General features: G+C 46.2%; 2 protein-coding genes across 2 annotated transcripts in view; both read right to left on the reverse strand.

Moving 5' to 3' along the window:
* Positions 1 to 18346: 18346 nt before the first annotated feature.
* Positions 18347 to 27033, reverse strand: part of LOC144124422 (BOS complex subunit NOMO1) — a 103925-nt gene continuing 95238 nt past the window's right edge. The window contains exon 10 of the mRNA XM_077657056.1: positions 18347 to 18900. Within this exon, the coding sequence (XP_077513182.1) occupies positions 18508 to 18900 (393 nt within the window). The 3' untranslated portion in view covers positions 18347 to 18507. The remainder of the gene's footprint in view (positions 18901 to 27033) is intronic.
* LOC144126303 (uncharacterized) lies at positions 19111 to 20824 on the reverse strand. Its single transcript, XM_077660392.1, has 2 exons — positions 20252 to 20824; positions 19111 to 19134 (listed from the first exon to the last, which is right to left on the reverse strand). Exons 1-2 carry the CDS (start codon positions 20822 to 20824, stop codon positions 19111 to 19113), a joined length of 597 nt encoding a protein of 198 aa, XP_077516518.1.

A 27033-nucleotide genomic window follows, 5' to 3' on the forward strand; every position in this document is an offset into this window, starting at 1 on the left:
TTCCCCGCTCCATCTTGGTGCAGGTAATGAACCCTTATTCCCTTTACTCTAAGCCAAGTAGCCGCCATGCACTCTTGGTGCTGCCGGGCCACTGCGTTTTTGCTCTATTTTGTGTGACTGTGTGCATATACTGTTAAAGCTTCTCATGCTAGCCGGTGACATTGAATCAAATCCCGGTCCTAACGAACAGATTCTTAGTGTTTTGAAAGAGCTGCAATCTGGGCAGACGGTAAAGCTAGAGAGACTAAAGTCCATTTAAATGAAACTGGTCGATCATGATAAAACATTTGGCGAAATTAAGGCGCGACTACATCAAATTGAGACAGCTTGTGTTGGTATTGATGACATGAAGAATGAATTAAGAAAACTGCATGAGATAAGCACTGAAAATGCCACACAGAGCAATGTACTGTCTGCCCGCATAAACGATGCAGAAAACTGATCCAGAAGAAACAATCTTGTGTTCTATAGCATCGAAGATAATGATAAAGAAACATGGCTTGATTCTGAGAACGTCATCATATCACATTACAGTCAGTATTTAGATATCCAGATATAACCCTGCGAAATTGAGCGTGCGCATCGTATTGGGTCTTTCCAAACTTGCAAACGCAGGCCTATAATCGTGAGGTTTGCTCACTTTAAAGACAAAGAGCGAGTCCTGTCTTCCGCTCGGAAATTTAAAGATACAGGAAATTTAAAGATACAGGATACGCCGTCGCTCAAGATCTTGCTCCAAGCACGCGCCTTGCCCAGAAACGCCTCATTGAGTTTTGAAAGGCCCGAAAACTGTGTTACAAGTTACGACATGAAAAGCTTGTCACAGGTGAAAAATCATACTATTTCGACCACACTTCCAACCAGGTCGTTGAGGAATGCTCGTAGCCATTATTAAAACCAAAATGTAGAGCGCGTTCACCAAACCGTCACCCTTTATCATTTCTGCTTGCTAACATTTGGAGCATTATTCCCAAGCATGATTCCTTGTGCAGTCTAATAGTCCATCTTCATGCAATGTCTTGCTACTAACTGAAACATGGCTTAACACATCCGTTCACGATACCGAGATTCTTCAGTTCCTCTCAGATTTCGGCATATTCCGAAAGGTTAGACCCAGTGATGTCCGCGGTGGGGTGTACTAATCGCCACTAAACGGGATCTGCATTGCTCGCTTATCAACCTTTCATCACAACGAAATGATTTGGCTTCGATGCGACATTTCGCACCCGACCACCCTCATTGGTATTTGCTAGTGCTGATAGTTCTTTCACCCCTTTATTCCATGACTCCCTGAATACTTTAACAAAAACATTTCCAAACAGTCCTGTTCTTCTGTTTGGCGATATTAATTTTCCTACCATAGATTGGTTTGATCCTGCCTCTTCATTGTCTAAATGTAGCCTGGCTAGCGATTTCTTAAACACATGTATAACATTTGGCTTAACGCAGCTCGTCACTGATCCCACACGCGTTACTGATTGCTTGTCTAACATTTTAGATCTCGTATTAACTACGCGTCATGATAACTTTACTCCTATCACCATGTTACACGGTTTGAGCGACCATCTGACGATACATACTTGTTTTCATTGCAACGAACTATAGAAACTAAAAAATCGAAAAACACTAATGCTTTATGATAAAGGGGACTACGTCAGCATGAATCGTGAATTGTCAGAATACTTAAACGTTCGCGGCTAACTTTTCACAAAATTCTCTCGAGTCCAACTGGTTGCGTTTCAAAACAGAGATGCATCATCTTATACATGTGTACATTCCCACCATTACAATAATGTAACCCTAAAGTGACTAAATAACAAGAAAAAATGCCTGTTTCGATCGGCCAAAGCAACCAACTTTCCTTGCACATGGCAGGCGTATTACGCAGCCGCGAAAGAATATGACAGACTTACCGCACAAACCAAAAAAACAAGTTTTTTCCACTACTCTACCATCCATGCTACCATCCAGACTAACCCACAGTGATTTTGCAAAACTATCAGCCCTTATCAACATAATGAGATCACACTTAATAATAGTTCTGAAACTCCGATTCCTAGCACTGAGGTTGCAGATTGTCTAAACGCAGCATTTAGTTCGGTTTTTACTAATGAACCACTTGACAGTTTTCCTGATCGGCCATACTTTACGCATCCTCTCATGCAAAACATAACAGAAAGGAAGCTGATCATCAGCGAGTAACTACCGCCCTATTTCCATAACGAGCGTCTCTTGTAAAATAATGGAACATGTATTATACTCTCATATTGCTAACTTCCTAACATCCGTCAATTTTTTTCACCCCAGTAAGCATGGTTTTCGCAAAAATCATTCCTGTGACACTCAGCTTGCTCTTTTCCTGCACGACTTACATTTGAACCTAGATAGCAACATCCCAACTGACGCATCATTTTTAAACTTTGAAAAGGCTATCACGTCTTAATCTTCATCCATGCGTTCTAAACTGGATTTGAGGGTTTTCAACTAACCGCCAGCAATTCGTATATGCCAACTCACACCCCTCGTCTGTAACACCGGTGTTGTCAGGCGTACCGCAAGGTACCATACTTGGGCCGCTCCCGTTAATATATATTAATGACCTACCTTGTAATATTTCTTCTAATATCCGACTCTCCGCCGATGACTGTGTCATTTACCAAGCAATTACTAACTCTGCCGACCATTTGGCATTACAAACTGACCTTACTCACATACAGGACTGGTGTAAATCTTGGCTGATGTCGTTAAATGTTTCTAAAACCGTGTTAATGTCTATTCACCGTCGTCGTAATTACATTGAGCCCAATTATACTATCAATAACATGCAGATTGCAACATCTGAAACATTCAATTATCTCGGTGTGCATATCTTCCGCGACCTAACTTGGACTTGTCATGTTAACCACATAATAAACTCTGCTAATCGTGCGTTAGGCTATTTACGTCGTAACTTTTCGCTTGCTCCATCTTCTATTAAAAAGCTTGTTTTTCAAACTTTTGTGCGACCGAAGCTGGAGTATGCTAATGCTATCTTTGACCCGCACTACAATAATCTTACTAACGCCCTCGAGTTGGTTCAGAATCGCGCGACAAGCTTCATTCTGTCTAATTATTCTTACAATGCCAGCATCTCCGCATCCCCCCCCCCCCCGAGCGCCGTAGAATAGCACGTCTTAACCTTTTTCATAAACTTTTCCATTCCTTGCCTTTTGAGAACGCGTACATAAAAAGAGTCCATCGCATCGCCGCTTTCACGATCAAGATACAGTGTGTCCCCGAAAAGCCCATACCGTGACCTTTCAGCAATCATTTTTCCTACGTACAGCACGAGACGGGAATGGCCTGCCCACCGAAATTGCCACTATCATCAACCCACAAGCATTCAAGTGGCTCATCGAAAACCTCTCATCATAATTTATTTCCTTTGTTTGCCATAGCCACCCACTCCCTCATGTAATGTCTCGATTGAGACCTTTGAGGAAATAAATTAATAAATGAATAAAGTCAGCAACAAAATTCCAATAAGGGAGGGCGTCGGGCAAGGAGACACGATCTCGCCAATGCTATTCACCGACTGTTCACAGGAGGTATTCCGAGGCCTGAATTGGGAACAGTTGGGAACAAAAGTAAACGGAGAATACCTAAATAATCTGCGATTCGCTCATGACATTGCCTTGATGAGTCACTCAGGAGGTGAACTGCAAATCATGATCAATGAGTTAGACAGACAGAGCAGTATGCTGGATCTTAAAATTAACATGCGTAAAACCAAAGTCATGTTCAACCGTCTAGCAAGGGAACAGCAGTTCACAATTGGCAGCTAGGGGCTGGAAGTGGTAAAGGAATACTTAGGGCAGGTAGTGACAGCTGATTCCGATCATGAGAGGGAGATAAATATAAGGATAAGAATGGGGTGGAGCACATTTAGCAGGTTCTCTCAGATCAAGAATGGCAGTTTACCAATATCCCTCAAGAGAAAAGTGTACAACAGCTCGACAAGGTAAGTTGTTTGGCGAGTTGGTTACGATATTCCATGACTACAGCGCGATGATTGGGACATAGGACACACGCAGCGCAGCACTGTGTTGTGTCCCTGTGTGTGTCCTCCTCCTACGTCCCATTCGTCGCGCTGTAGTCATGGAATAAAAGAGCTGTAGCTTACTAGTACTCAGCTACGGTGCAGAAATGTGGAGGCTAACGAAAGGGGTTCAGCTGAAGTTAAGGACAATGCAGTGAGCTATGGAAAGAAAAATAATCGGTGTAATGTTAAGAGACCAGAAGTAGGCCGAGTGGATGAGGGAACAAATGCAGGTTAATGACATCCTAGTGGAATTCAAGAGAAAGAAGTGGGCTTGGGCAGGGCATGTAATGCGAAGGCAAGATAACCGCTAGTCCTTAAGGGTGACGGAGTGGATTCCAAGAGAAGGCAAGCACAGCAGGGGGCGGCAGAAAGTTAGGTGGGCGGATGAGATGAAGTTGGTTGGTTGGTTGGCCTCAAACAATGCTGGTACATACCCACTGCGAAGTTTGCGGGCATACAGTGGGCACAGATGGCAAAGGACAGGGTTAATTGGAGAGACATGGGAGAGGTCTTTGCCCTGCAGTGGGTGTAGTCAGGCTGATGATGATTATGGACACTAACCGGCGTCGGGGAGCAATCAGCTGACTTGTGGCCCAATGCCGTAATACGCTGGCAAAAACTTGGGAGACAAAAGGCCGACCATTCAGCAGCGCTGGCAGGTGGTCGGTCCGCGTGCGGCACATGGTCGGTTACGTCGAGCCGGAGTCGATTGCCAGAATTCGGCAGACGTTAGGCCGTAGCGGTGGCCAAGTAGTTGAGCATCCGCCCCGCATGCAGGAGGTGTGGGGTTCGATCCCCAGTGCCGCTGGGTACCCACCAGTGATACAATGAGTACAAGCTTTCCCCTGGGTCTGGTGCTCGGCTTATTTAGGATGAAATCCTTGGGAAATGGGTCTTTCCCCACCTCGAGAAGCTGGAAAAAAAAAGGGCCACAAGTGGGCTTCTACCGGACAAGGCGGATTTAGGGTCGGCTGACGGCAGGACAAACTGGCCCGTCAACACAACGGTCTAAGAAAGACCCTTTTCCCAAGCATTTCACCCCAGAAAGGCCGATCACCAGGCCGGGGAAATCTTGTACCTATTAGAAAACCAGTGGGTGCCCAACGGCAGGGAATCGAACCCAACACCACCCGAATGCGATGCTGATGCTCTACCACAAGGCCACCGCTTTGGTTACCCAGCGCTGGCCCCGCGATGGGCCAGTCGTTTTTGCCCTGCGAGAGGTCGAGCCAACTATCTGCCAAACATTTTTTTGCTTGTGTTACTGGTTAGTTTCCTAGTTCTTTGAATGGTGCCCAGCCCATATGTGCCTGTACTGCCTGGTTTGTGGTTTTGCTTTGCGCACCTAGTGCTAATCTTCCAACAGCTCTCTAATTTACGCCTGCGGGAGAATACCACCCCACGAAGGGTATATATGGTAGTCAGTTTTCTGCCTTAGCTATTTCTATGCATTCAGTGTACCCAATGCATCATCAAAGCGCCTGCCCTTTCTGAACTTTTCCGAGTATCTTATTCCTTTCTACCCATGACTGCACTTTTAATTTCATCGCATGCATTGCCAGCCTGTATACAGGATGTTTCACCTAAGACTTTACACAATTTTTAAAAAGAGGCTTTGTGAGTTTGAAGGGGATAGTACTTCAGAATACAGCTAGGACATGCTAACTAACACTAAATCGTTAACTTTTTAACTATTGCTGTTAAGCTTCTTAATTATTTAGAGGCGTGCAGCCCACTGTAATATCCATATCAGTTTTTAGAATTTCAAAAACACGGTTACCCTCAGCGCTATGGTCCAAGAAATTTTGCTTACATCGCACCAAAATAAATGCACTTTCAAGAAGCTTGCAGGCTAAGCAACCTGTCCTGTGCATATAACTTGTTGAAATAGCCAAAATTTATTGTGCCACACCGCCAAGGATAATTGCATTTTCAAAATTCTAAAAGTTGATATAGATATTACTTACGTAGCGCTATACTCCTCTCAATAATTAATGAGCCTAGAAGTAATAGTTAAAAACTAACTCTTCATTATTAGTTAACCAGCCTGCTAGTTAGCAAGTCTCAGCTGTATTTTGACGTACTACACCGCTGACAATGTTACGAAGAAAAAAGCGCTCTTCTAATTCAAAAAGCCTATGTTTAAAAACGGTGCAAGGTCTTAGGTGAAACAACATGCATAACAGATGTTATCGTAATAAGTCTGAAGGATTGTAATTCATTTTACTCTGTCTATTACTGTCTCCAATGTTTTCAACAATTCCTTGATTTTTGAACAAAGTTCATTATTCAGCTTGATTGGAATTTCATCTATCCCTGCGGGTGTGCATTCTGGAATATTTGCTCCCGCCATTTTCCAGTCAGCTGCTTTCTGTTATGCTGTCTTGTGTTGCTCCCTCATTTAGGGAGATTACCCAGCTGTCGCTCCTAAATGACTCAGCTGTAACTGATGTAATGTAGTTCACAGCGTCGTCTCCCTCTAAACATTTTCCCTCACCATTTTGAATCTGTTCCTGCTTTTTATGATTCACTTTACCCAGCCAACTTATATGTTTCCAGAATTTTCCTGGCCCTCCTTTAATAGCATCGTGAACCTCAGCCAGCCAACAATTACTGGACGAGGACCTGCACTTGCTGTTTCTTTTGTCGATAAAATTCCCATTTTCGGTAGTTCCTCTTGACCCAAGAGAAATTGGCCAATGGTAGGCAACTCACTGGCGTCGAGTTGGTAGCCGGTGTGCTCGGCCGACCTAACTCAGACCAGCGTCGGGCAACAGCTGGCCTACTGCTGTGTTGGCCTACGATTGGCGAAAGTAAAACAGCCGACCGCTGGCGAACGACTGGCAATAGTTGGCCACCAACGCGTAGGCAACCAAACACAGGCTGACACCGAGCCACCTCTGGCCACCATCCACTTCGGGTAAATTTTGAGACAGGGCACAGCCGCTGGTCAAAACGCTACATGTGTTGATCGTACGTGTAACAGCTGGCAAAACATTTTTCAAATACATGAAAGTATGACCTTCGTGACATGCACATGTCACCCAGCCGTGGTGAATTTAGTCTCATTACGTTTACATAATGTTGGCAACAAAGATTGCAGAGTGGACTATAAAGTTTTTCTAATAGAAGGTATTTGCAACGTAGTCTGCTCATTTGCATTTCTTGTTTGTGTGATAAGAATTACATTTGAATGAAATTATATTGCTTAAAGTGCAAGAGCCACTGGCTCCAACAGCAGGGTCTTAGATTTGGAGTATACAAGCTTATAAAATTCTTCATTCTGTACATGTGCGCTCCACATGTTCGTGCGACATGACCTTTCTTGGTTTGTATAACTTGATCTACATGTCGCATCTGCTTGTCGTTAGGCATTGGTCTTCATTACAGCGTCATGATATTACTGTTCAGATTTCACTAGCACATATGTCGGGACTGGGCCAAACGACTACTCCGTTGTGGTAAGCTGCAGACCTCTGTCTTTTGTACAGCTGCCATTCTAGTGTACTCTTTAGTATAAAGGTAATTTATCGTTCGGCCGTTGTAGGGCTGAGCTTGGCCTGGCATTGGCAAGCGGTGATCGGCTTGGCCAAAGCCAATGTCGATCCCCAACCATGGCCTGAGCTAGTTCGCCGAACTCTGGCCATGGACGGCCTGGCTGGCTGCCGGAGACGGGCCATGCAAATTTTTTCCATTGGGGTGGTAACTGTGCCTTCCTTGCTTCTCTGTGTTCCCTTGAAGCCAACCGTCGTTGTTTGATGGCCTCCCTAATTTCCTTATTCCACCAACTTCGTGGCTTCCTCTCCAGTGGTTTACTCCTTTTACTTATTTTATTTTTGTACTAATGAGTAGGTCTAACCAATTATAATACCACTTTTTCATGGGGTGTTTCTCTATTGCTTCCTCTATGCCTGCTGCTATTAGCGCTATTTGTGCGTCGTTTAATTTTGCGTTTTCTGTTTGACTTCTCTTTTGATCAGACTTCCAACTGCAGACTAATACGCTTGTGATCACTTTCCAGACTGTACTCCCCCTCTACATGTTTTCATTATCGCGAGCTTGCTACAGACTCCCTGCGACATTAGGCAGCAGTCAATGGTCATCTGCCTGTTTTGGAATTCCCACGTGATTTGTCGCTCATATATTTAGTTTCTCTATTTATGATAACTAGGTTGTGCCACTCATAGAAGTCTAGCATTAACTCTCAATTACAATCTGTGTATCCATCCAGATCCTCGATGTGGCCATTCATGCACCCAGCAGAGTAATATCGGCACCGTCTCCAAACAGTTTTATATTGTCATTGAGACAGTTTAGTCCCCCATTTCCTTGTCTGCATATCCCCTGCCCCTAAATAACTATACTAGCCCCAACCATGTCCTTTTACCGGCAATTGGTCCATGATACCCAGACGTGTTCTTAGCAAGTTGATTTTATTCTTTGCAGATTTGTTCCTTAACGTATCAGCATACCTATACCTCCCCTTTCTTCTCCGTTGTTTTGTTGCGCCCTTCCCCGACGATAAAGAGTGGATATTCTAGATCCCCGAGATGTTTCGCACAGAGCGTATGCACCTATTTCATCGTCCTTTAACTGCTGTTCTAATTTATAACCATTTTGCTGTCTTTCTACGCCCTTCCATGTTTTTGTAACTTATCCTAGTGTTAAATTTGTTTTCAGTCGTTTTCTTCCTGGACCTCCTAGTGGCCTTCTTCTTGGGCTCAGCCTCCATTATTACGCTTTCTTCTTCACTTCCACCCATCCTCACGTCACACCAAAATGCAGTTTACCACATCGTGGCAACTAACTGAACCGAGGTGTTCAAAATGCTCCCACTGCGAAATGAGCGATGCGGCTGGCACTGTGAAAAAGAGACGGCCAAAATAAAGCCCCTAGATACTTTTAAAGTAGCAACACATTCCTCTGCGCTTTCCTTCTCCATCGTGCCGACCACTGCACACAGCCCGCCTTTTCCTCTGCTGGCTCGTTGCAGCAGCCAATAGAGGAGAGGTGGCAATTATACCCCTGTCACACGGGCATTTCAAAGGCCCTCGAACTGATAGTCTATCGACTCAAAGGCGATCGAGCGCTGCTACACAGGCAGTTTGAATGGCTATCGAGTCAATAGTCTGTTCGGTCATTCCAGCTCCTATAGGTGGCGCGGCGGTAGCACGACAAGGCGGTGATGGCGCCGATGCCATAGCATGCGTCTCTGTTCAAGAAAAGCGGCTTCTTGACGTTGTGGCACTTTTGGTGCGATTTTTAGAGTCTAGATAAGCAGCAGTGCATGATTTTCGGTTATTAATAAGTTCCTATGCTCAAGTTTGGCTGCATGACAGGCGCGAGCATGGAATCGCTTGTTCGCAAGCGGTGCAAAAACTCCGAAACTTGCCAACTCAGCATAGTAAAGTGCGACAAACACTTTGGTCTGTAATTTTTTGCGCGTTCACATTCTTGTTCTTTCGGCACACACCCGAAAGCGGAAAGAAACTACTTTATTGACCCAAACAGTCTGACACTATATCTCGTGCCTACACGAGCGCGGTCCTTACCCGCATAAATACAGTATGTGCATTTACTGCGCGCTGATCTTATAAAGACACAACTGAAAACAAAAAAATCAGCAGTTGGTAACGCTGGCCACGGTCCATGGCGCAATATAATGGCACTTACCAAGTACAACAGTGATCAAAATCAATCAATGAAGCCAGAAAGATCAAAACCCTTGAGCCTACAATTTTGACTCATGATTGGCTGCTTGTTTAGGTAAACAGAAAAGTTTTACCAGCGGTCTCCATTTTCTCACGCAGGAATTCTGTTCGGTGGTGCTGAATGTGGGTGCAGCTTTACTGCAGATTTAATTGTATCCGACTATAGTCCACCTGCGGCGTACGTTGGTCACATATGCGGTAAAAAAAAGAGGCAGTGTAGCTGTTGTTTGAAACGGCAGCCAGGGGGTCTTTCGAGCTTTATAATGCAGTACAAATAAGCGCTCAAAATGTGGGGGAAAACGCTTTGATCGAGTGAGCAGACGACAGTTGCCAAGAAGCGTTTGCGGTTATTCATCCACTTTGCGCATTATGTCCGAGAACTGAAGGTACAATTGTGGAGTTCTTGCCATTCATATCACCATCTAGCAGTCACGTGGCCAGAAAGCTGTGTTTAATTCAGACGAGAATGGACTGAAACGTCTGTTTTTTGCAAACATCCGCCTTAAAATATAACCAATATACTTCATATCAGCTCAGTGTTTAAGCACTGCACTGCTTTCATGCAGCTGTAATACGCTACGCTGGTCGAATGAACAAAACTCCGAACAGGAATGCATTGACGAAACGGTGTCGTGGCATCAATAGACTAAGTCGCTGAGGAACAGACGAGTCACTGGGCTCAAACACGTTATCAACCTGCAGAACGCACTTAACCACTGCTCTTTGATCTCTTTACGTGTTTGCTGTTTGGAATGTTCGCACATCGTAGAATAACAGAATATGCTCATTTCTGACGCATCCATTACGCTCCTAACCACTGCGATTGCACGTGTCGCGCAGTGCGATCACAGGCACCGGCTGGCCGCTTCAGGAAGAGGCCGCGTGGCGCCGCCACCGTCGCTGGAATGAACGAATCGAGTCAACGGAGCAGCGCGGAACTTCATTCGAGGGAGTTGTGTCGCTGCTACACGGCAAATCTCAATGGCCATTGAAATGGTTCTCGTGTCTTACGCCAAGCTTGTGTGGCGCCACAATCGCTACTTTGCATTTTGCAAAAATAACAAAAATATTTCATAAATGTAATACTAAATGCTTACACGCATATTGTTTAAAATCCTTATAATTGCACATACGCGACGGACAAATGCAGACACTGCTGTAGCCACTCTAATACAAGACAAGCCAAAGCAAGCCAGTCCAACCGTCCGAGCCATGGAGGAAAGAAGGAGGAAGGGTTTCCTTCCTCCGTGGTCCGAGCGCTGCTTCGTCAGGCTTAACACCTGGGAAATCGCCTTGATATCTGAAAAACAAAACCTACTTGTCTCTTGAAACTTTATGCGAGGGTAAGAATGTGCAGATCGAAGGCGAATACAACAGTTAAGAACACGATATTGCTTTGAGGGATTAGCGACGAAGCTGTTATCGCTGTGAAGCGGTGGTCAGGGCAAAGGTGTAAGGGTGGTCAGGGCCACGGTGTAAGAATAGAAAGGTGTCTAAACGAGCGCTCAGCAGGTGGCGCAGAACCCCTCGCAGTTCTCAGCCAGATGGCGCCACACGACTGTGGGCCCTTTTGAAGTTAGAAACAGCGGTGCAAAGTAAAGTGGGCAGGAATAGACGTTAGCAAGAAAAGGCTGGAATATAGTGGAAATACACATCGAAAAGCAATGAGAACGACTAGTTTAAATACAAAGCTTAGCCAAAATGAGTAAATAACTAAAAAATAAGACGAATATTTTCCGATAATTCTCAGTGTTTACCAGTCGTTCTCGTGACCTTCAGGTCATTTAGCGTATGCGAAACATTGGGACTTCCAACAACTCGCTTGCCACGAGTCCAATAAAATGTGGATGCCTGTATTGATAGGTCATCCATAATTTATCAACCCGCCGAACCGAAAAACATTCAGGGAATTTGGTCCAACACGGCGTGCAGAATGAGCATGCAGAGGTGAGCGCGATCTGAGCAGAACCTGATAGCTGCTATTTTCTGTACAAGCAGCACGGAAATTAGACCTCGCTTTTCTCGCTAAAACTCCGGCTTTTCCACGCTGCAATCAAGAATATACTTAGGAAAGCTTTGACAGTTTCCTCAGTGTTTGCGTCCTGTTGCCCATTTCTTTTTTCTTTGCTCTCCAGTACCGACGCATCCTCATTGACCACATAGTAATGTAAAAGCTGAGCCATAACTGTCTCCTCGTGATCAGGGCAAGGGAAGGAAAAACTGTAGCTCTCGTCAGCGCACGACAATGTATCTCCTCCGAAGCAATGTAACTCGCGAGTCAGCCGTGAAAAATGAGATTTAAAAAAAAAAAAGCAGCAAATAGGAGTAAAAAAAGAACAAGGATAACACACCGAACGCACAGCAACTCTGCTTCGCGGCAGCGCTCCTGCGCTATGTGCTGCAGCAACCCACCCGCACAAGACAAAATGAATAGCTCAGCTGAGTGACGTCTACGATCCTTGTCAGCACGACTGAAGGAGACAGGATTGCAGGTGCTGTCAAGTGGTCAACTTTGATGCGCTCAGCTTTCGAAAAGTACACGCTTCTTACACCATCTAGTTCGAGTCGATGGCAGCCCTAGACGCTAGAAGATAAAATGTTCGGCGACACTTCAAACAAGTAATTGAAGCCGTGCGATGTGGCGCCCGAGGAGGATGATTCCTGCGGGCCCTCCTCTGTAGACAAGAGATCTTGATTCGCCGCATCCTCTTGAACCCACCGCGGTGGCTCAGTGGTGAGGGCACTCGGCTACTGATCCGGAGTTCCTGGGTTCGAACCCGACCGCGGCGGCTGCGTTTTTATGGAGGCAAAACGCTAAGGCGCCCATGTACTGTGCGATGTCAGTGCACGTTAAAGATCCCCAGGTGGTCGAAACTATTCCAGAGTGAAGGCACCTCTTTCTTCCTTTCTTTTTCACTCCCTCCTTTAACCCTTCCCTAATGGCGCAGTTCAGGTGTCCAACTATATATGAAACAATCCGATGCCTTCACCAGACAGATGCCTTCAGGAGCCAGCCGCTCGACGGTCCTCAAGAGGATAATATAATTGGAATGCAAGTGTCACCCTCATCTTTTCAAACCCATTAGGTTCCAAGTGTGCAGATGTCAAGCCAGGCATTGCCTTTAGAGTGAGCTGGCTCGAGTCGAGCTTGAAGGCCTGTTTTACAGGCTGGACGGAGACCTGGAACAGTTAACATACCACATGTTGAGCTGTCAAAAAATGCAGTAGCTAGAACGCAGTGTTGTCAGGGTGGAACCAGCGGAACACAGACGCAGGACAAGAAAAGGAGGTACACGGTGTGGTGTGTGTACCTCCTTTTCTTGTCCTGCGTCTGTGTTCCGCTGGTTCCACCCTGACAACATTATGAACCAACTAGCCCAGCAATTTACGCTCCTGAACTAGAACGCAGCTTTCATAAGACTTGCTAGGACAACTGCTATTATACAAGGATGGGCACTTACCATACCAGTTGGAGTGTTCAGAGGACCTTTGAGTAGAGAGTTCCTCAGGCATTTTAGGAGATGCGGAAAATCCGATAGGAAAAACAGCTGTCGAAAAAGGTCCACAGGGTGTTCTCGGCTGCACGTAATATTTCCATTTTTTACGCCAATTCCCAATAGGTTCCACATACGACGATTCCATGACGCACCATCACATGTAATGAAATCAACCAGAAGTCCACTGGCCTCGACGACAATTGTGGCTTCTATTAGAATTTTTGCGAGCATTTCAGCCTTGACATTGCCACTAGTAGCAAAAGTGCCAATAACTTGTGACCATCGTCCAGTAAAGGGCACAAACATTACGACCATCCCATGGTCAGATGGAACATTCTGTCCGTCAGTTGTAAACGGGCCCAAGTCAACGAATCCTTCAATACGACCAGATGATGTCACATTTAGGTGTTCAGACAATTTGATTTCATCAACCAAAAGGCCGCCACGAAGTTTGAAGCTATCCATGCGTCGAATTTTTTTCTTCAGTTGGCAAAGTACTCTGTGGCTGAACCCAAAAGTGCTTTTGTAAGCCCGTAAATAGCGCTTTAGTGTACTCTTGCTTGGCAGGCAAATAATGTTGTGATTTCGGAGATGTTCATACAGCTTGGCACTTTTCATCTTCATTAATATGCATTCTAGAATCCAAGCTTTACTGTACACATTTCCCTTGCTGCTTTTTTTTTTCGCTGCCGAGAAACATTGTCTCACGCATTCTTGCTGTTTAGGATCCAGGGCTGAGATCTCTGCCTCGATCACTTCCATATGCTTAGAAGCATTTTTCTCTTGCATCTTGCAGAGCTCATCTTTCAGGTCACTCATTCGTGATGATAGCCTCCGGTTCTTTTGTCGCACTGAACGCAGCTTCTGCGTTGTACTTTGCACAGTCTTTCTAATTGACCGCTTTGCCCTTGAACACCGCGTCAGTAAGGCCTTTCTGAGGTAGCGGCAGGATACGCATGCCTGTCCTGCGATGTAGAACAAAACAGAGGAAAAATAACTGACCACAACGTCGGCTCTAATCGTACATGCATTACATTGTGAAGTTCGAAGCAAAATTGAAATAATTAATTTGAAAGAAATCTGCACACCTTCAGATGGCTCCTTTCCGGCGCATCGTTTACTGAAGTATGTGCCGTCGTGTAGGGTCAACTGCGCTTGAAGTCCTTTGGTAAGGCTGTTTTTCAGCATGCTGCTAACGGAGAGTGCTCCTTTACATAGGCGGTATAGGTCGACACTTCGAAGCAGTCTGTTTCCTTTTTCACGGCTGGCAATGCGCCCCGTTTCTACTAAGTGGCCGCAAAGGAGCGCACTATATGCGGCGCCGGGCCCATCATCGCGTGAAAGCATCACCACCCTCTCTGACTCCACGCATTGATTTTCGCCCATTCTTAGCTTGCAGTACACAGTACCACTGTAATCAGATATGCGATGGCAGCTCCAGTATTCTGAAGGAACATCCAGCTTAGAAAAATCGTCCGGCACAGATGCTTCGTCAACTTCACAAGGGTCTTGGTCGTTCGCCAACACGCTACTCTCAGTGTCAATGCCCGGACACCTCGATTCCTTGTTAACGTCGGAAGCATTACTTCGTGGTCTTTTCGCTTCATTCGGGTATGTACTTGTGCTTTTCCTCTTTCTAGGTGGTCTCTGTAGCGGTGTTTTCTTTGACAGATAGCTCGGCGCGTTCGGCAGCAAAGTTGGCACCGCATCGGGTAAAAGTTCCGGCTTTCCACGCGGGATGCGGACTTCTTTGCCGTCAATGATGTGTATAAAGTCCCTCACAATGCATGATGGCTCGAAATGTAGCTCACACACACAGCAAGTTTCGTCCAAAACCTTATCTTTTCGATGAAGGTTGCGTTCCCACTGCTTCCGTCGGTTCTCATCCTTTGGCACAGCGAAGAGCGACGGCTGATCGCCTTTCGTCCACTGGTATCCCGTTTTGCACCCGGGAGCAAAACAATGCCGTTGACGCCGACGATTCGGCATGACCGTAGTCTTAACGCCGCGAACTCACAAAGAGGAAAAATGCACCGCACAAAAAGCAACAAACAGCTGCAGGCAGCTTGGCGAGACTGCTAGCCGCGCGCGCGGGCGCGCCGAGCCTACAGCCCACGCTACAACAGCGCCACCGCTTACATCCGGGACCTGTCGACACTCGCCGCCTCACCGCATCGCATGGAGCGCGCCGGCTCCTGAACCCACTACCCATATTCTAGAGCACTGTAACCGTGGTCAGGGCGCCGCCATGTTGTCAACACTAAGTACGCAAGCAACGCAAAGACCTCAACGCAAAACTGATGCGCTTAAAACCAGTCTGATAAATTTTATAATCATTGTACAGGCTGCTTGCATTAATGTTTAGGTGAATAATGTTTGTTCATGCTTTTTTACCTTTGAATGTATCCTGTACGAATGTGCGCTTGGCGCCGCTCGAAGCAACGCTAGCAACCTTGGGCAGCGCACACATGCGTGTATGCATGTATTTAAGCATTTAGTATACATTCAACAATTATTTGTTACTTTTGCAAAATCGAAAGTAGCGATTGAGGCGCCACACAAGCTTGGCGTAAGACATGAGAACCATTTCAATGGCCATTGAGATTTGCCGTGTAGCAGCGACACAACTCCTTCGAGTTCGATGGCGATTGAGAATTTCGAAGGCCCTTGACTCGTTGGCCATTGAAACTGGCCATGTGACAGGGGTATAAGTCAGTGGCTTGATGATGTATAAAATTCTGAAAAAGGGAGATAACAGCATTAATACTGAAAATAATGTTTATGGGTAGGTTCTTTCTTAGGCTGCCTGAAGTGGCTTTTGGCTTTTGGCTGAATTGGCCTATTTCACTCTTTCGGTCGGTCACAAGGTATTTTATGTTGCGTATTACAGCTAGTATTACCTTTGGCACGCATCCAGCTGCGTGTTACTTTGCTTACACTGTATGTGCATACAGAATACAGGCATTTTACTCAGCATGCCTTCTTACAATAAGTGTCAAGTGTGGCTTCCCGATGAAAATGCAGCTTTCGGACTGCAGTTATCTCTGATGCAACTCAGGCAGTCCCGTAACTTCAAGGGTTCAAGCACTGCCAGTAATCAACGCTGGTCACAGCTGAAACGCGCAGTTTACAGAGTATTATTTTAGACATCAGAGTGAAGGAAGCTTTTTAAATACAATACACTGGAGACTTATAGGAAAAAGCTCTATGATATGTAGCGACCAATAAAACTTTTTCCATAGACTGGCAAGTCGTTAATGCAATGTACACTAAATGCTAAGAATGTATTCTCATATTTTCTAAATTAAACGTGACTGAAACTTCGCTCTCAAAACTTGCGTGCATTTATCATTATATTATTACGTGTTATGACTGTGCTTCAAGCACCTAGGCCAATCTGGCCTGCAGTGTTATGAAATAAAATAAAATCTGGCCATGATTACTACATTTTCTGATGGCTTTGTCATGCAGCTGCATTTTGATGGATGCGAAATACAAAAACCTCAGATTGTGCTAGAACCCTCCACTACAAAATTTATAATTTATTTATGTAATGATTATTGACTGCTTACAATCTGTAATCAAACATATTGCTGTAAGATCCTCGCCCTAGAGAGATGTTTTTTCAGAGCTTATGTTTCCTGCGTCTCCGTTACTGACAAACACATGAATGTGCAAGGTGGAAAATATATAGCTCTTCTGCAATGGACCTTCACAAAATCATGAGATAGAAGTCGACATTTGCAAGGTGAGGAAGTGTAGTGCGAGATTTAGCCCGCTGAGTGCAATTAATTTCTTTATGTAATGCACAGATTACCTAAGCAACAACATAAAAAGGATAAGGAGCAAGCAAGAACAGCAAATGTTGCATTGGGGGTTGTTGGTCGGAAAAAAATTTTTTCAAGTCATTTGCTGGTGTTAATTGGGCAAAAGCACTGCATAGCAGTAGCACAGTAAACAAAGCACGAAACGTTTGCTCCGAGCTTAGAAGAAAAATGGCGTTAATGAAAAAGAAAAAACAAGGAAGGCGCAGCTTCTGCGTGTTTCCAAGGGCAACGAGGGAGAGAACCAGAAAGGACCAATCATCGCCCAGATGTGCGGGCGAGAAATCCATCTCCGCGGAAAGGGCGGTGCAAGGGGCGAGGAAGTCGTGCGGCTGGAACTTTCAAATTATCAAGGGGCTTTAACTGCAGGTGGCAGCGAGCGCCACTGAGAGGGTGGGGCTGTGGACGCACATTTTTCAAGAATTCTAAGTGTCTGTGTGGAGTTTTGCTTTGCTTGTGCGCAATATTCGTTTTCTATGACAAAAGATGCATAGAACTCAATTTCTTTAAAAGCCATGTAAGCATTCCTTTAAAGTGTTTAAGAGTATGTGTCAATTCGTTTACAAATAGACTTATGACAGGAATGAGTCAAAAGAAGCATAGCCTAATCCTTAAATATAATGCAAAATTAAAATTTGAATTATGAGCACCTGAGAGAAACTGCATATTCAATCATCGGGGAAGGCTGGGATTTTTTGTTCAAGTTTTACAAAAATCTCAACTGAAAACTTTCCTTCCATTATTCACACTTGGCACCTGAAGGGCATATGAGGAAGGACGTTTTCATTTTCACTACAACTGCATGATTGATGGGCTGGCTGTTCAAGCTTGCACGTAAACCGATTGGTCTTGATATTGGACATTTTCTCACGGCTACATTTGCTGTTTTATACCATAAATTTTCTATTTGGTACATGAGGACCCATTCCTATTTCTTAATAAGTACAATTAGTGCTTAATTTATCTGTACATTTTTGTGTCAGACAAACAGAAGCAGAAATTGGCCACCGACGGTGTGTAATTTGGTTGCATTGGATTGTGGGGTTTCAACATCCTGAAGTGACACCAACTAAAAGAGCCCATAGTGGAGGGCTTCGGATTAATTCACACCACCTGGGGTTCTTTAAAGGAGCTGACAATGCATAGCACATGGGCATATTTTTCCTCCAATGAATTACGGGAATGAACCTCGCAATTAGCAGCTGAACGCCACTGTGGCGGGCATGCATAATATGAGGACACACATAGGAAGAAGTTTATTGTCACTTTTATGCCCATCACATATCATTCACATCTTTATACAATGCAGCTGCTGCCCTTACAGGAATGTGGCCACAGTTTGTTAATGCACTACGCACCCTATGTATGTACACACGCACGCTGCCGCTTGGGCATCAGGTGCGGCGGGCCTTGGCCCTTCTGCGTGCTTCCGCTCCGCCGCCCCGCAGGAGGGCGCGCAGCATGGTCGCTGCGTCCGTGGCCAGCCCGAGCAGGCGCGACGCGTGGTAACCAGCAAGCAGCACAGCAGCCGCCACGGGTAGGGCGAGCAGTGATGGCCGTGCTAGGGCCTCCTGGTCGGCATGCGCCTGGGGCAGCGGGGGCGCGTGGCGCAGAGTCACGTGGCGGTGCGAGGCGTTGGCACGAAAGCAGGGGCCACCTGCCCCGTCCAACTGCAGGCAGTAGGCGCGGCCGTCCCGTGTCATCGTGGGCAGCACGAAGAAGCCGCCGGGACCTGGGGAGACTGTGTGCAGCACTTGCTCAGGCGCCTCCTCAGACACCAGGCGAACCTGAGAAGGCAGGGTTAAAAGGAAGAAATTGTATACAAATGGTCTGAGGCTCGAATTCTGAACATAATTAGTGCCATCGCTGTCCCAAAACGCAACGTGCAGCACAGTGGCAAAAAGGCAAGTTGCAGCTTGTTTTTGTTGCAACTGCAGCAGAAACTGTCCTAGCCTAACAGGCCATGATTGCCGGGCAAAATGAAACAAACGCTGCAATTAGTGGACATACATGAGACAGAGCTACACCAAAGAAGAAAACCGAGAGAGAGAACTGCAAGTGCCACAGAGCAGCGTCACATCAAACAAAGTCGTACGTCCTTTCTTTCTCTTTACTGAGCAGCACTTGTTCTCACCTGATATTTCTCATGCAGCATAGCTCAATCTTATAAATAATAATTGGTTTTTTGGGGAAACGAAATGGCGCAGTATCTGTCTCATATATCCTTGGACACCTCAATGCGCCATAAAGGAAGGGATAAAGGAGGGAGTGAAAGAAGAAAGGAAGAGAGAGGTGCCGTAGTGGAGGGCTCCGGAAATTTAGCGTGCACTGACATCACACAGCACACGGGCGCCTTAACGTTTTTCCTCCATAACAATACAGCCGCCGCGGTAGGGTTCGAAGCCGGGAACTCTAGATCAGATTTACACAATAGTTTTGTCGGACGGTATACAGTTGCATTTACACTAACTTGCACACCGTGCACAAGATAGGTCTAGCCAGCTGAACTCGTCTCAAAAGAAAACATTTGACAGAAGTCTGTCTGGTTGGGAAATTAATTTAGTAGAAAGATGACTGACGCCAACCAGGCTAATTTTTGAAAAACACGACGTTTCGGTACCGGCGCGGTCCCTTCTTCAAGGTGTGACTACGGGCGAGGCGCAGCTTGGCTCGTGTTGAATACCTCCTGGTCAATGGCCGCAAACCATGGATGTAAGACGAAGGAAGTGTCCCTAGGGAGCGATTAACATTCCTTCGTGTCTGTTGTATGTGCCACGACTCCTGCAGAAGCCTCCTGCGCTGGTTAGCTTCGGTCTCAAGTCGAATAGTGCCGTCAAAGTCAATTCGGTGGTCACATTCCTCACAGTGTTCAGCCACCGCGCTGCGCTGACGGTTCATTTGTCGCACGTTTGCTTTGTGTTTCCGCATTCTTTCGGCGAAGTTCTTCGTTTCCCCCACGTACGAGGCCGGGCAGACTGGGCAGGGAATCTTGTATACAACCCCTTGGGCCCTTTCTTTTGGGTGACAGTCTTTCGGGCGGGGGAGGAAGCGTCCGATGAAGCGTCCGATGGTGGTAGCCGGTTTGTGCGTTGTTAGCACCCCTTCTTTACCAACAATTCGAGCCAGCGTCTCGCTCACGCCTTTCACGTATGGTATGCAAACATGTTTCCGGTTCTGGCATGTGCTTGCGGAAGAAATAGAGCTGTTTTTGTTTTTTCTTTTTTGCTTTTGGCTGACGCGTCGGATGAATGAACTGGGGTACCCATTTTTTTGGAGATCGGAGACTACTCTGTTCTTCTCGTTTCTTTTTTCTTCATGTGAAGAACATATGGTATCGGCTCTCTTCAATAAAGATGTAATGACAGATGCCTTGTGGGGAGTGGGATGAATCGAATTGAAATGGTGGTACCGTCCCGTGTGGGTTGGCTTTCTGTATACCGAGAACTGCAAGCCTTTGTCGTGCCTTGTGACTAGAACGTCGAGAAAAGGCAGACTGCCCTGCTGCTCACGGTCAACTGTAAATTGTATGGCCAGTTCAGTTGAATTTAGATGGATTAGAAGGTTTTCTACTTCTGACGTTTTCACCACACAAAAGCAGTTGTCTACATATCGAAGGAACAACTTTGGCTTGAGATTGAAGGTGGCAAGCGCCCGGCTTTCGACGTCTTCCATGGTTAAATTAGCCATTGTGACCGATATCGACGCCCCCATGGCAGTTCCAGTTGTTTGCATTTGTGTTTGACAGCAGTGTGATAAAATGTGAACTTTTAATGCATGTAAAATTCAGACACACACACGCACAACTTCTACATTGAATAGAGAAGCATGTCTTTTGCATTAACAGTCAGCTGACTGTAGGTAGCTGGGGAGGAGGTTGTTTACATATTAAAGTGACAACTACTGTGCAAATGCTTAGGAAAGGCTGCAAGTGCAATTATTTTTTTCTGTCAGCAATGCAGAAAACACTGCAGTGTGCAATTTTAAATAACTGACTAAAATTTTAAGTATGTAATCTCAGCGAGCCATGGAAAGAAAAATGATAGGTGTAACGTTAAGAGATCGGAAGCGGGCAGAATGGGTGAGGGAACAAACACGGGTTAATGACATCCTAGTCGAAATCAAGAGAAAGAAATGGGCTTGGGCAGGGCATGTGATGCGAAGGCAAGATAACCGCTGGTCTTTAAGGGTAACGGAGTGGGTTCCAAGAGAAAGTAAGCGTAGCAGGGGGCGGCAGAAGGTTAGATGGGCGGATGAGATTAAGAAGTTTGCAGGCAAAGGGTGGATGCAGCTGGCAAAAGATAGGGTTAATTGGAGAGACATGGGAGAGGCCTTTGCCTTGCAGTGGGTGTAGTAAGGCTGATGATGATGATGATGATGATGATGAATCTCAACTATTTGAAAAATGTGATTTGTTTATAATTACGGATGGTTGTTAGCAGCTTGTACTGTGGCCTGACCCGATCGAGAATTCGCAATACGAATCGCGTTGTTCTGAAATCGTGAGGGTAGCGCAACTTTCAGAGGGGGCAGCCTTCTGTTATTTTGGCAAATCGTCGACCGTTGTGAAAACATAGCAATCGAATTATGCGATCGCGATGTGACGCGTTTTTCGGTCTCTTGGATAGAAATGGTCCACATGTCGTTTCCCACAGCATCGTTTCAGGTGATCAGGCTCTCCTGCGATGTTGCAAAGTTTTGTCACGAATCGGTTTGCGGCCGTTGGAGTCGGCCGCACCGAGATCCATGCTTGTCACAGCCGACCACGATGTACCTTCGACGAAAATCCCGCAGCAAAAAAAAAGAAACGTTGACGCAACCTAACGCAATGGATGTCTCGAGTACGCCGCAATTAATACAGGCATTTTCTACTACAAGATATATGTGTGTTTTGCTACAAGCATGCATGCCTGTAACGCCACATGCGATTAGATGACAGGCACTGCCGGGCGCGCCAGTCGAAATGCTGGGACCATCCGCCTCGCTCGCAAGCGCCAAAGTGATCGTACAACAGCTTTCCGCCCCACGTCCGCCTGGAGGCCGAAAACATGCGGCCCGCTCACCAAGCGGGCCTGGCGGAAGCCGCTCAAAAACGATCGTATGACGGCCCTTAAAAAGCAGGAACACTGCCACGATCATCCGCCGCGGTTGCTTCCCCGCATCACTCATGTGCAAAGGGGCGAAGCATCCGGAAAAAAAAAAAAAAAGTTGCGCGGAATAGTTTGTTTGCTTTCATTATTGCCGTCGACGTACCGGATGCGTTACGAAGTTCGTTCCGCGCTTAAAACAGCGCGAAAGCAGACTGAATTATGTGAGCACTAGAAAAGGATCTGTTCAAATGTAGTGCTAAAAAATGTCAATCGACATTTTTATGGAGTGAAATTGTCAGTAAATGTTTTTGCACCTCATTAAAAAGCTACATTTCTCAAAATTATGTGGTTTGGATCATACGTTTTCCCGCAAATAAAAAATGTATCAATGAGGTTTCAGTGTAATTGGTGAGGTAAAATGGACACAGCTGAGCCCGTGTGTACCAGCAGCTGAGCTGATTCATCCTCGATGCACACATCGACGACCAAAGTCCCCTGTTCCGCCTGCGTCACCGTCAGCACACCCAACACCTCCTCCGTGCAGTCTTCATATCAAATAGCCCACACTTCTGCTTCTCCGCAGCCTTCACACACTACTTGGAAATGCCCAGTCTTGTGGCACCTTGCACAATCGCACCTCGCATTCCCATGAGTTGGCTAGGTGTCCAGCTGAGCCGCACCGGCAGCACTTACGCACCGGACCTGACGAGAAACCGCCTCTCATCGGCTGACCTCCTGCCTCCGTCGCTCGCTGTTCTCTGTAAGCGTCGTAACCGTCCTCATAGTCGACACCGCCTACTGCCTCATCCAACGTAAGCGTTGACCCTTTCAATAACAGCTTCTGTCGCAGTTCTACACTTCGAATGCCCTCGACAACCTTGTCACCCAAAGCTGGCTCAAGAAAATCGCCGAAGTCGCAATTTGCCATTTGGTGGCGAGCTGTGACGTAGTTGCGTATCAGTTCGTCAGGGAGCTGCCGTCTCAGCGTGAATCGGCAATGCTCAACAAGAACATTCACAGTGCTTCTGAAATGGTGTTCCAGCAAGGCGAGCGCTTCTTTGTAAACGTCCGCAGGAGTACTTGCTTGTCTCATCTTCTGGTTGAGCAAAACCGTTGCAGCACTCGCGACTTTTGGTCCCGGAGTAAGCGTGTGGAAAACCCGACGACCCTCAACGCCTAGGCAGTGCAATAGGATGGCCCTCTTCCGAACCTGTGACTTCTTGTCGAGACCTGTTGCTTGTAGAAAATTTTCGAAGTCCTCCTTTTATTGGTGCCACGGTACAGGAGGTTGTCCAGGTGCTTCCAGAAAAAGGGCCCCTGGCAATAGTGCAAGCGAACCCATCGCCTGACACGTCTCCCGCATCTGACTAGCCGCAACCTTGTAGTCGAGATGGACAAACGCCTGTACGTGGTGGCGCCGAAGCATCGGTGCCAAGGCGAGGAATGACGCCAAGGTTTGTGGGCGGCGGCGTGCCACCAGATGATCCCCGTTTATTCCGATGACGATGTTTATATACAGATGAATGTAGATGGTTGTAGTCAAGGGTCTGATGGAATCGACGCGAGATGCCTGGGATCGCATATACGCCGTATATAAAAGGCACCACCACAACGTTTTGCCTCATTGTGAACAAGGCTCCCGTATGGGATACGGGAGCCGAAACATCATTCCATCATAATTTTTGGTCGGTGCGACTTACCAATATAAAGAATGTAGGTGGCGCTCGTGATAGATAACAATAGTGCCCTCTATACACAACACCTATGACATTCCATTTATTACTTGCGAGCTCCTCGAACAGCACTGCTGGGTCAGCCTCACTGGATAATGATCTAGCGTTAAACGTTGCCAGATTCAGTTTCCAATGGCAGCCTGTCCGGTGCCAGCGATTCTTAGGACCCTCCGCTGCGTCACAGGTCTGACTGCCGCCTTGGTTAGTTGATCTGCAGCCACTGGGAACTGAGGGTCAAGGGTTAATTGGTTTGTTCATAAAAGGTTGTGGCCAAATACTACACCAGGGTGGCCAAATCCTGCACTGGTGAGGGAGTGCGTAGTCAGTTCTGGTCACCGAGATCAGGCTGCACCTCAGGCCTGATTATGCAATTCCATCGACACGCGGATTTTTTTCTTTAAACCCGGAGGAGAATTGTGCAGCACCAGGATTCGAGCCACAGTCCTCTTGCACGTGAGGTGGACGCTCTACCTCTATGCCATCGCTGCATCCCCGCCACTCTGTACATGCAATGCCTTACGACCTCGAGCGTACCAGAAGCTTGGAAGAAAGCTACCATTATCTTAATTATTCAAAAGAAAGGATATGTCAAGGACTTGAAAAATTACTGACCGATCAGCATACTATCCGTTGCCTACAAGGTATTTGCTAACGTAATAGCAAATAGAATCAGGACCACCTTAGACTTCAATCAACAAAATGAACAAGCAGGCTTTCATAAAGGATACTCGACAACAGACCACATTCACAGTATCTATCAGGTGATGGAGAAATGCGCAGAATATAACCAACCCTTATACACCCTTATAACCCTTATACGCCGCCAGCTAGGAAAGGTGGCGCCATCTAGTATCTCGGCTGAAAACGACCACCATGCTGGTATGTGTGCACACACCAAACAGGATGCAGGTGGCACATATAGGCAGTTCGGAGCGTCCCCAATCATTTTTTTGAGTTCTAAAATTGCGTACTGATCGAAAAAGGTTTTCAAGCATCAGTGCAGCTGTTCAGTCAAGAAATGGCTGGAACACTGGCAGATTATGGCGCCGCAGGTGCTTCCACCATCGTGATGAAGACTGACATAGGTCAAGAAAATCTGAGGAGTTTGGCGTAACATGCGTGATATAAAACAGCGTAGGCGTAATACTGGTTGTGACAGTGGTCGAGGGAGTGATGCAGAGCAACTCTCGAGCAACTTTCCGTGACATCTGACCGAGTTTGAGAGAGAGACTAGGGTAACCAGCTAGGGATATTGTTAATGCTAGTCACTTCTTGACAATTGTTTCAAGTATGATGTTTGTCGCATTTTGTTTGTTGAGTAGGTCTAGCATGTATAGACTAAGTTTACTGTCCGAAAAGCTACGGCAATGAGTTCATTTCGCACAGGCAGACGTGGATATATGTGAAAAGCGAATTTTTTGCCCTTGCCATCACTCTTACAATGGAACATCTTGAGGTCACGAACAGATCATTGTGCAGCGAATAACGGAAATCCAGATCTAGGCTATAAGCAAGGGATACAACTGTGTTCTTTCATATGTATCAGTGACAGACAATATGGGGGCAGTGAGCTCTAGCCCAGTGCTTTTGTGGACTGAACACTGTGGCACAATTTTCAAGTGACCAAAAAGCGCACTGAAACCTTCTTCATTAAGAACATGATGCTTTCGCATGCGAAAAACAAAACGAAGTCAGGGCATCTGAGCATAAAGCTTGACTCCCCTTCCAAATTTTTTTTTGTCCGCATGTAGTCGGTGCTCACGTTACGCCTGATGCTAATTTTGATATACGTGAAAGTTTCCTCCCTGCACGGTGATTTCCTAGTGCATTTGATGTGAACAGATTCCCGTGTGCGAACGAATAATGACTTTTTTTTTCACATAACCACATAAGCGCACATACTATCGGCAACAGAAATGAACAGTTATGTTCTCGGAAAAAAAAAAAAAAAATGTTCTATCGCTGCCTTTTGCCCAAGTCACCATGTATTATTAACAGGGGTGGAACATGTATGTTCTCGTATACCTTCATAAATTCTAAGCGATCGGTTAATCTGACTGCATCGAAATTATTTTTTCCCGCTCACCCTCTCTGCCGTGGTGGCTCAGTGGATAAAGTGCTCATCTACTGAGCCGTACCACCCGGCTTCGAACCTGACCGCAGTGGCCGCATTTCGATGGAAGCAAAACGCAAAAAAGGCGCCCCTGTGCTGTGCGATGTCAGTGCACGTTAAAGATCTCTATGTGGTCGAAAATATTCTGGAGACCTCCACTATGGCACCTTTCTTCCTTTCACTCCTTCTTTTATCCTTTCCCTTACAGACGGTTCGGTGTCCACAGAAAATGTGAGACAGTTATTGTGTCATCTTTTCACCAAAAAGCAATTTTAAATTTCTTTCACTCACCCTCATCACGTAAACTTCTGCTGCCAATAGTACAATCCACGCAATTAGGTTCTTGACCTACCACTCTCACGAACAAAGTGTTCAGAGCACGCATGAGATGCGACTGGCAGGATGAGACCCGTTTGGTTGATGCTTGCAATGCAGACACCCCTAATCTTCGGAGTGGTGCAAATGAAACAGCCTGTGCCCAGGCACATGCGGCGGCTGTCGATGCTTTTCACACTTTTCTAGAGGTCATTTTTCATGCTTCCTATAGTTGTTGCTACAGCCGACAACAGCACAGTGGCAGCCACACGACTAAGTCTCGATTCGCAGTGATATCTAGACGCAGAATGCCGGCACAGGACAGGGTTAATTGTTGAGACATGGGAGAGGCCTCTGCCCTGCAGTGGGTGTAGTAAGGCTGATGATGATGATGTCCCATCCATTCAATTTTCCTTCTTGGTCGTCCAACAGCAAATTGTTACTTGAGGGATCGCGCACCTGTGTTCCTGGCCTATTCTAGCTGATGAAAGCTTCCTTTTCTGAGAAAGGCCATCGTTGCAGGGAATGTTTATGCTATTGGGCGCACCACCGGAGCGAGTGAACATGACTCCTGTTGCTGCGGGGGAGCCAAGGGTGCCAGAAATAATTTCTGCGTGTCAGAAGACACAGGTAGTAGTGTTATTGTTTATTTCTCCCTGATAGCGAGTTACT

Source organism: Amblyomma americanum, chromosome 3, assembly GCF_052857255.1.
Source record: "Amblyomma americanum isolate KBUSLIRL-KWMA chromosome 3, ASM5285725v1, whole genome shotgun sequence".
Taxonomy (NCBI): Eukaryota; Metazoa; Arthropoda; class Arachnida; order Ixodida; family Ixodidae; genus Amblyomma; species Amblyomma americanum.

Excerpts from the sequence above, each read along its gene's own strand:
- LOC144126303 (XM_077660392.1), bottom strand. The coding sequence starts at position 20,824 with ATGGGGGCGTCGATATCGGTCACAATGGCTAATTTAACCATGGAAGAC. Across the intron at positions 19,135-20,251 it reads GCATACCATACGTGAAAGGC|CTCTGTCTCATGTATGTCCA; the intron begins GTGAGCGAGACG and ends TCTTTGGTGTAG.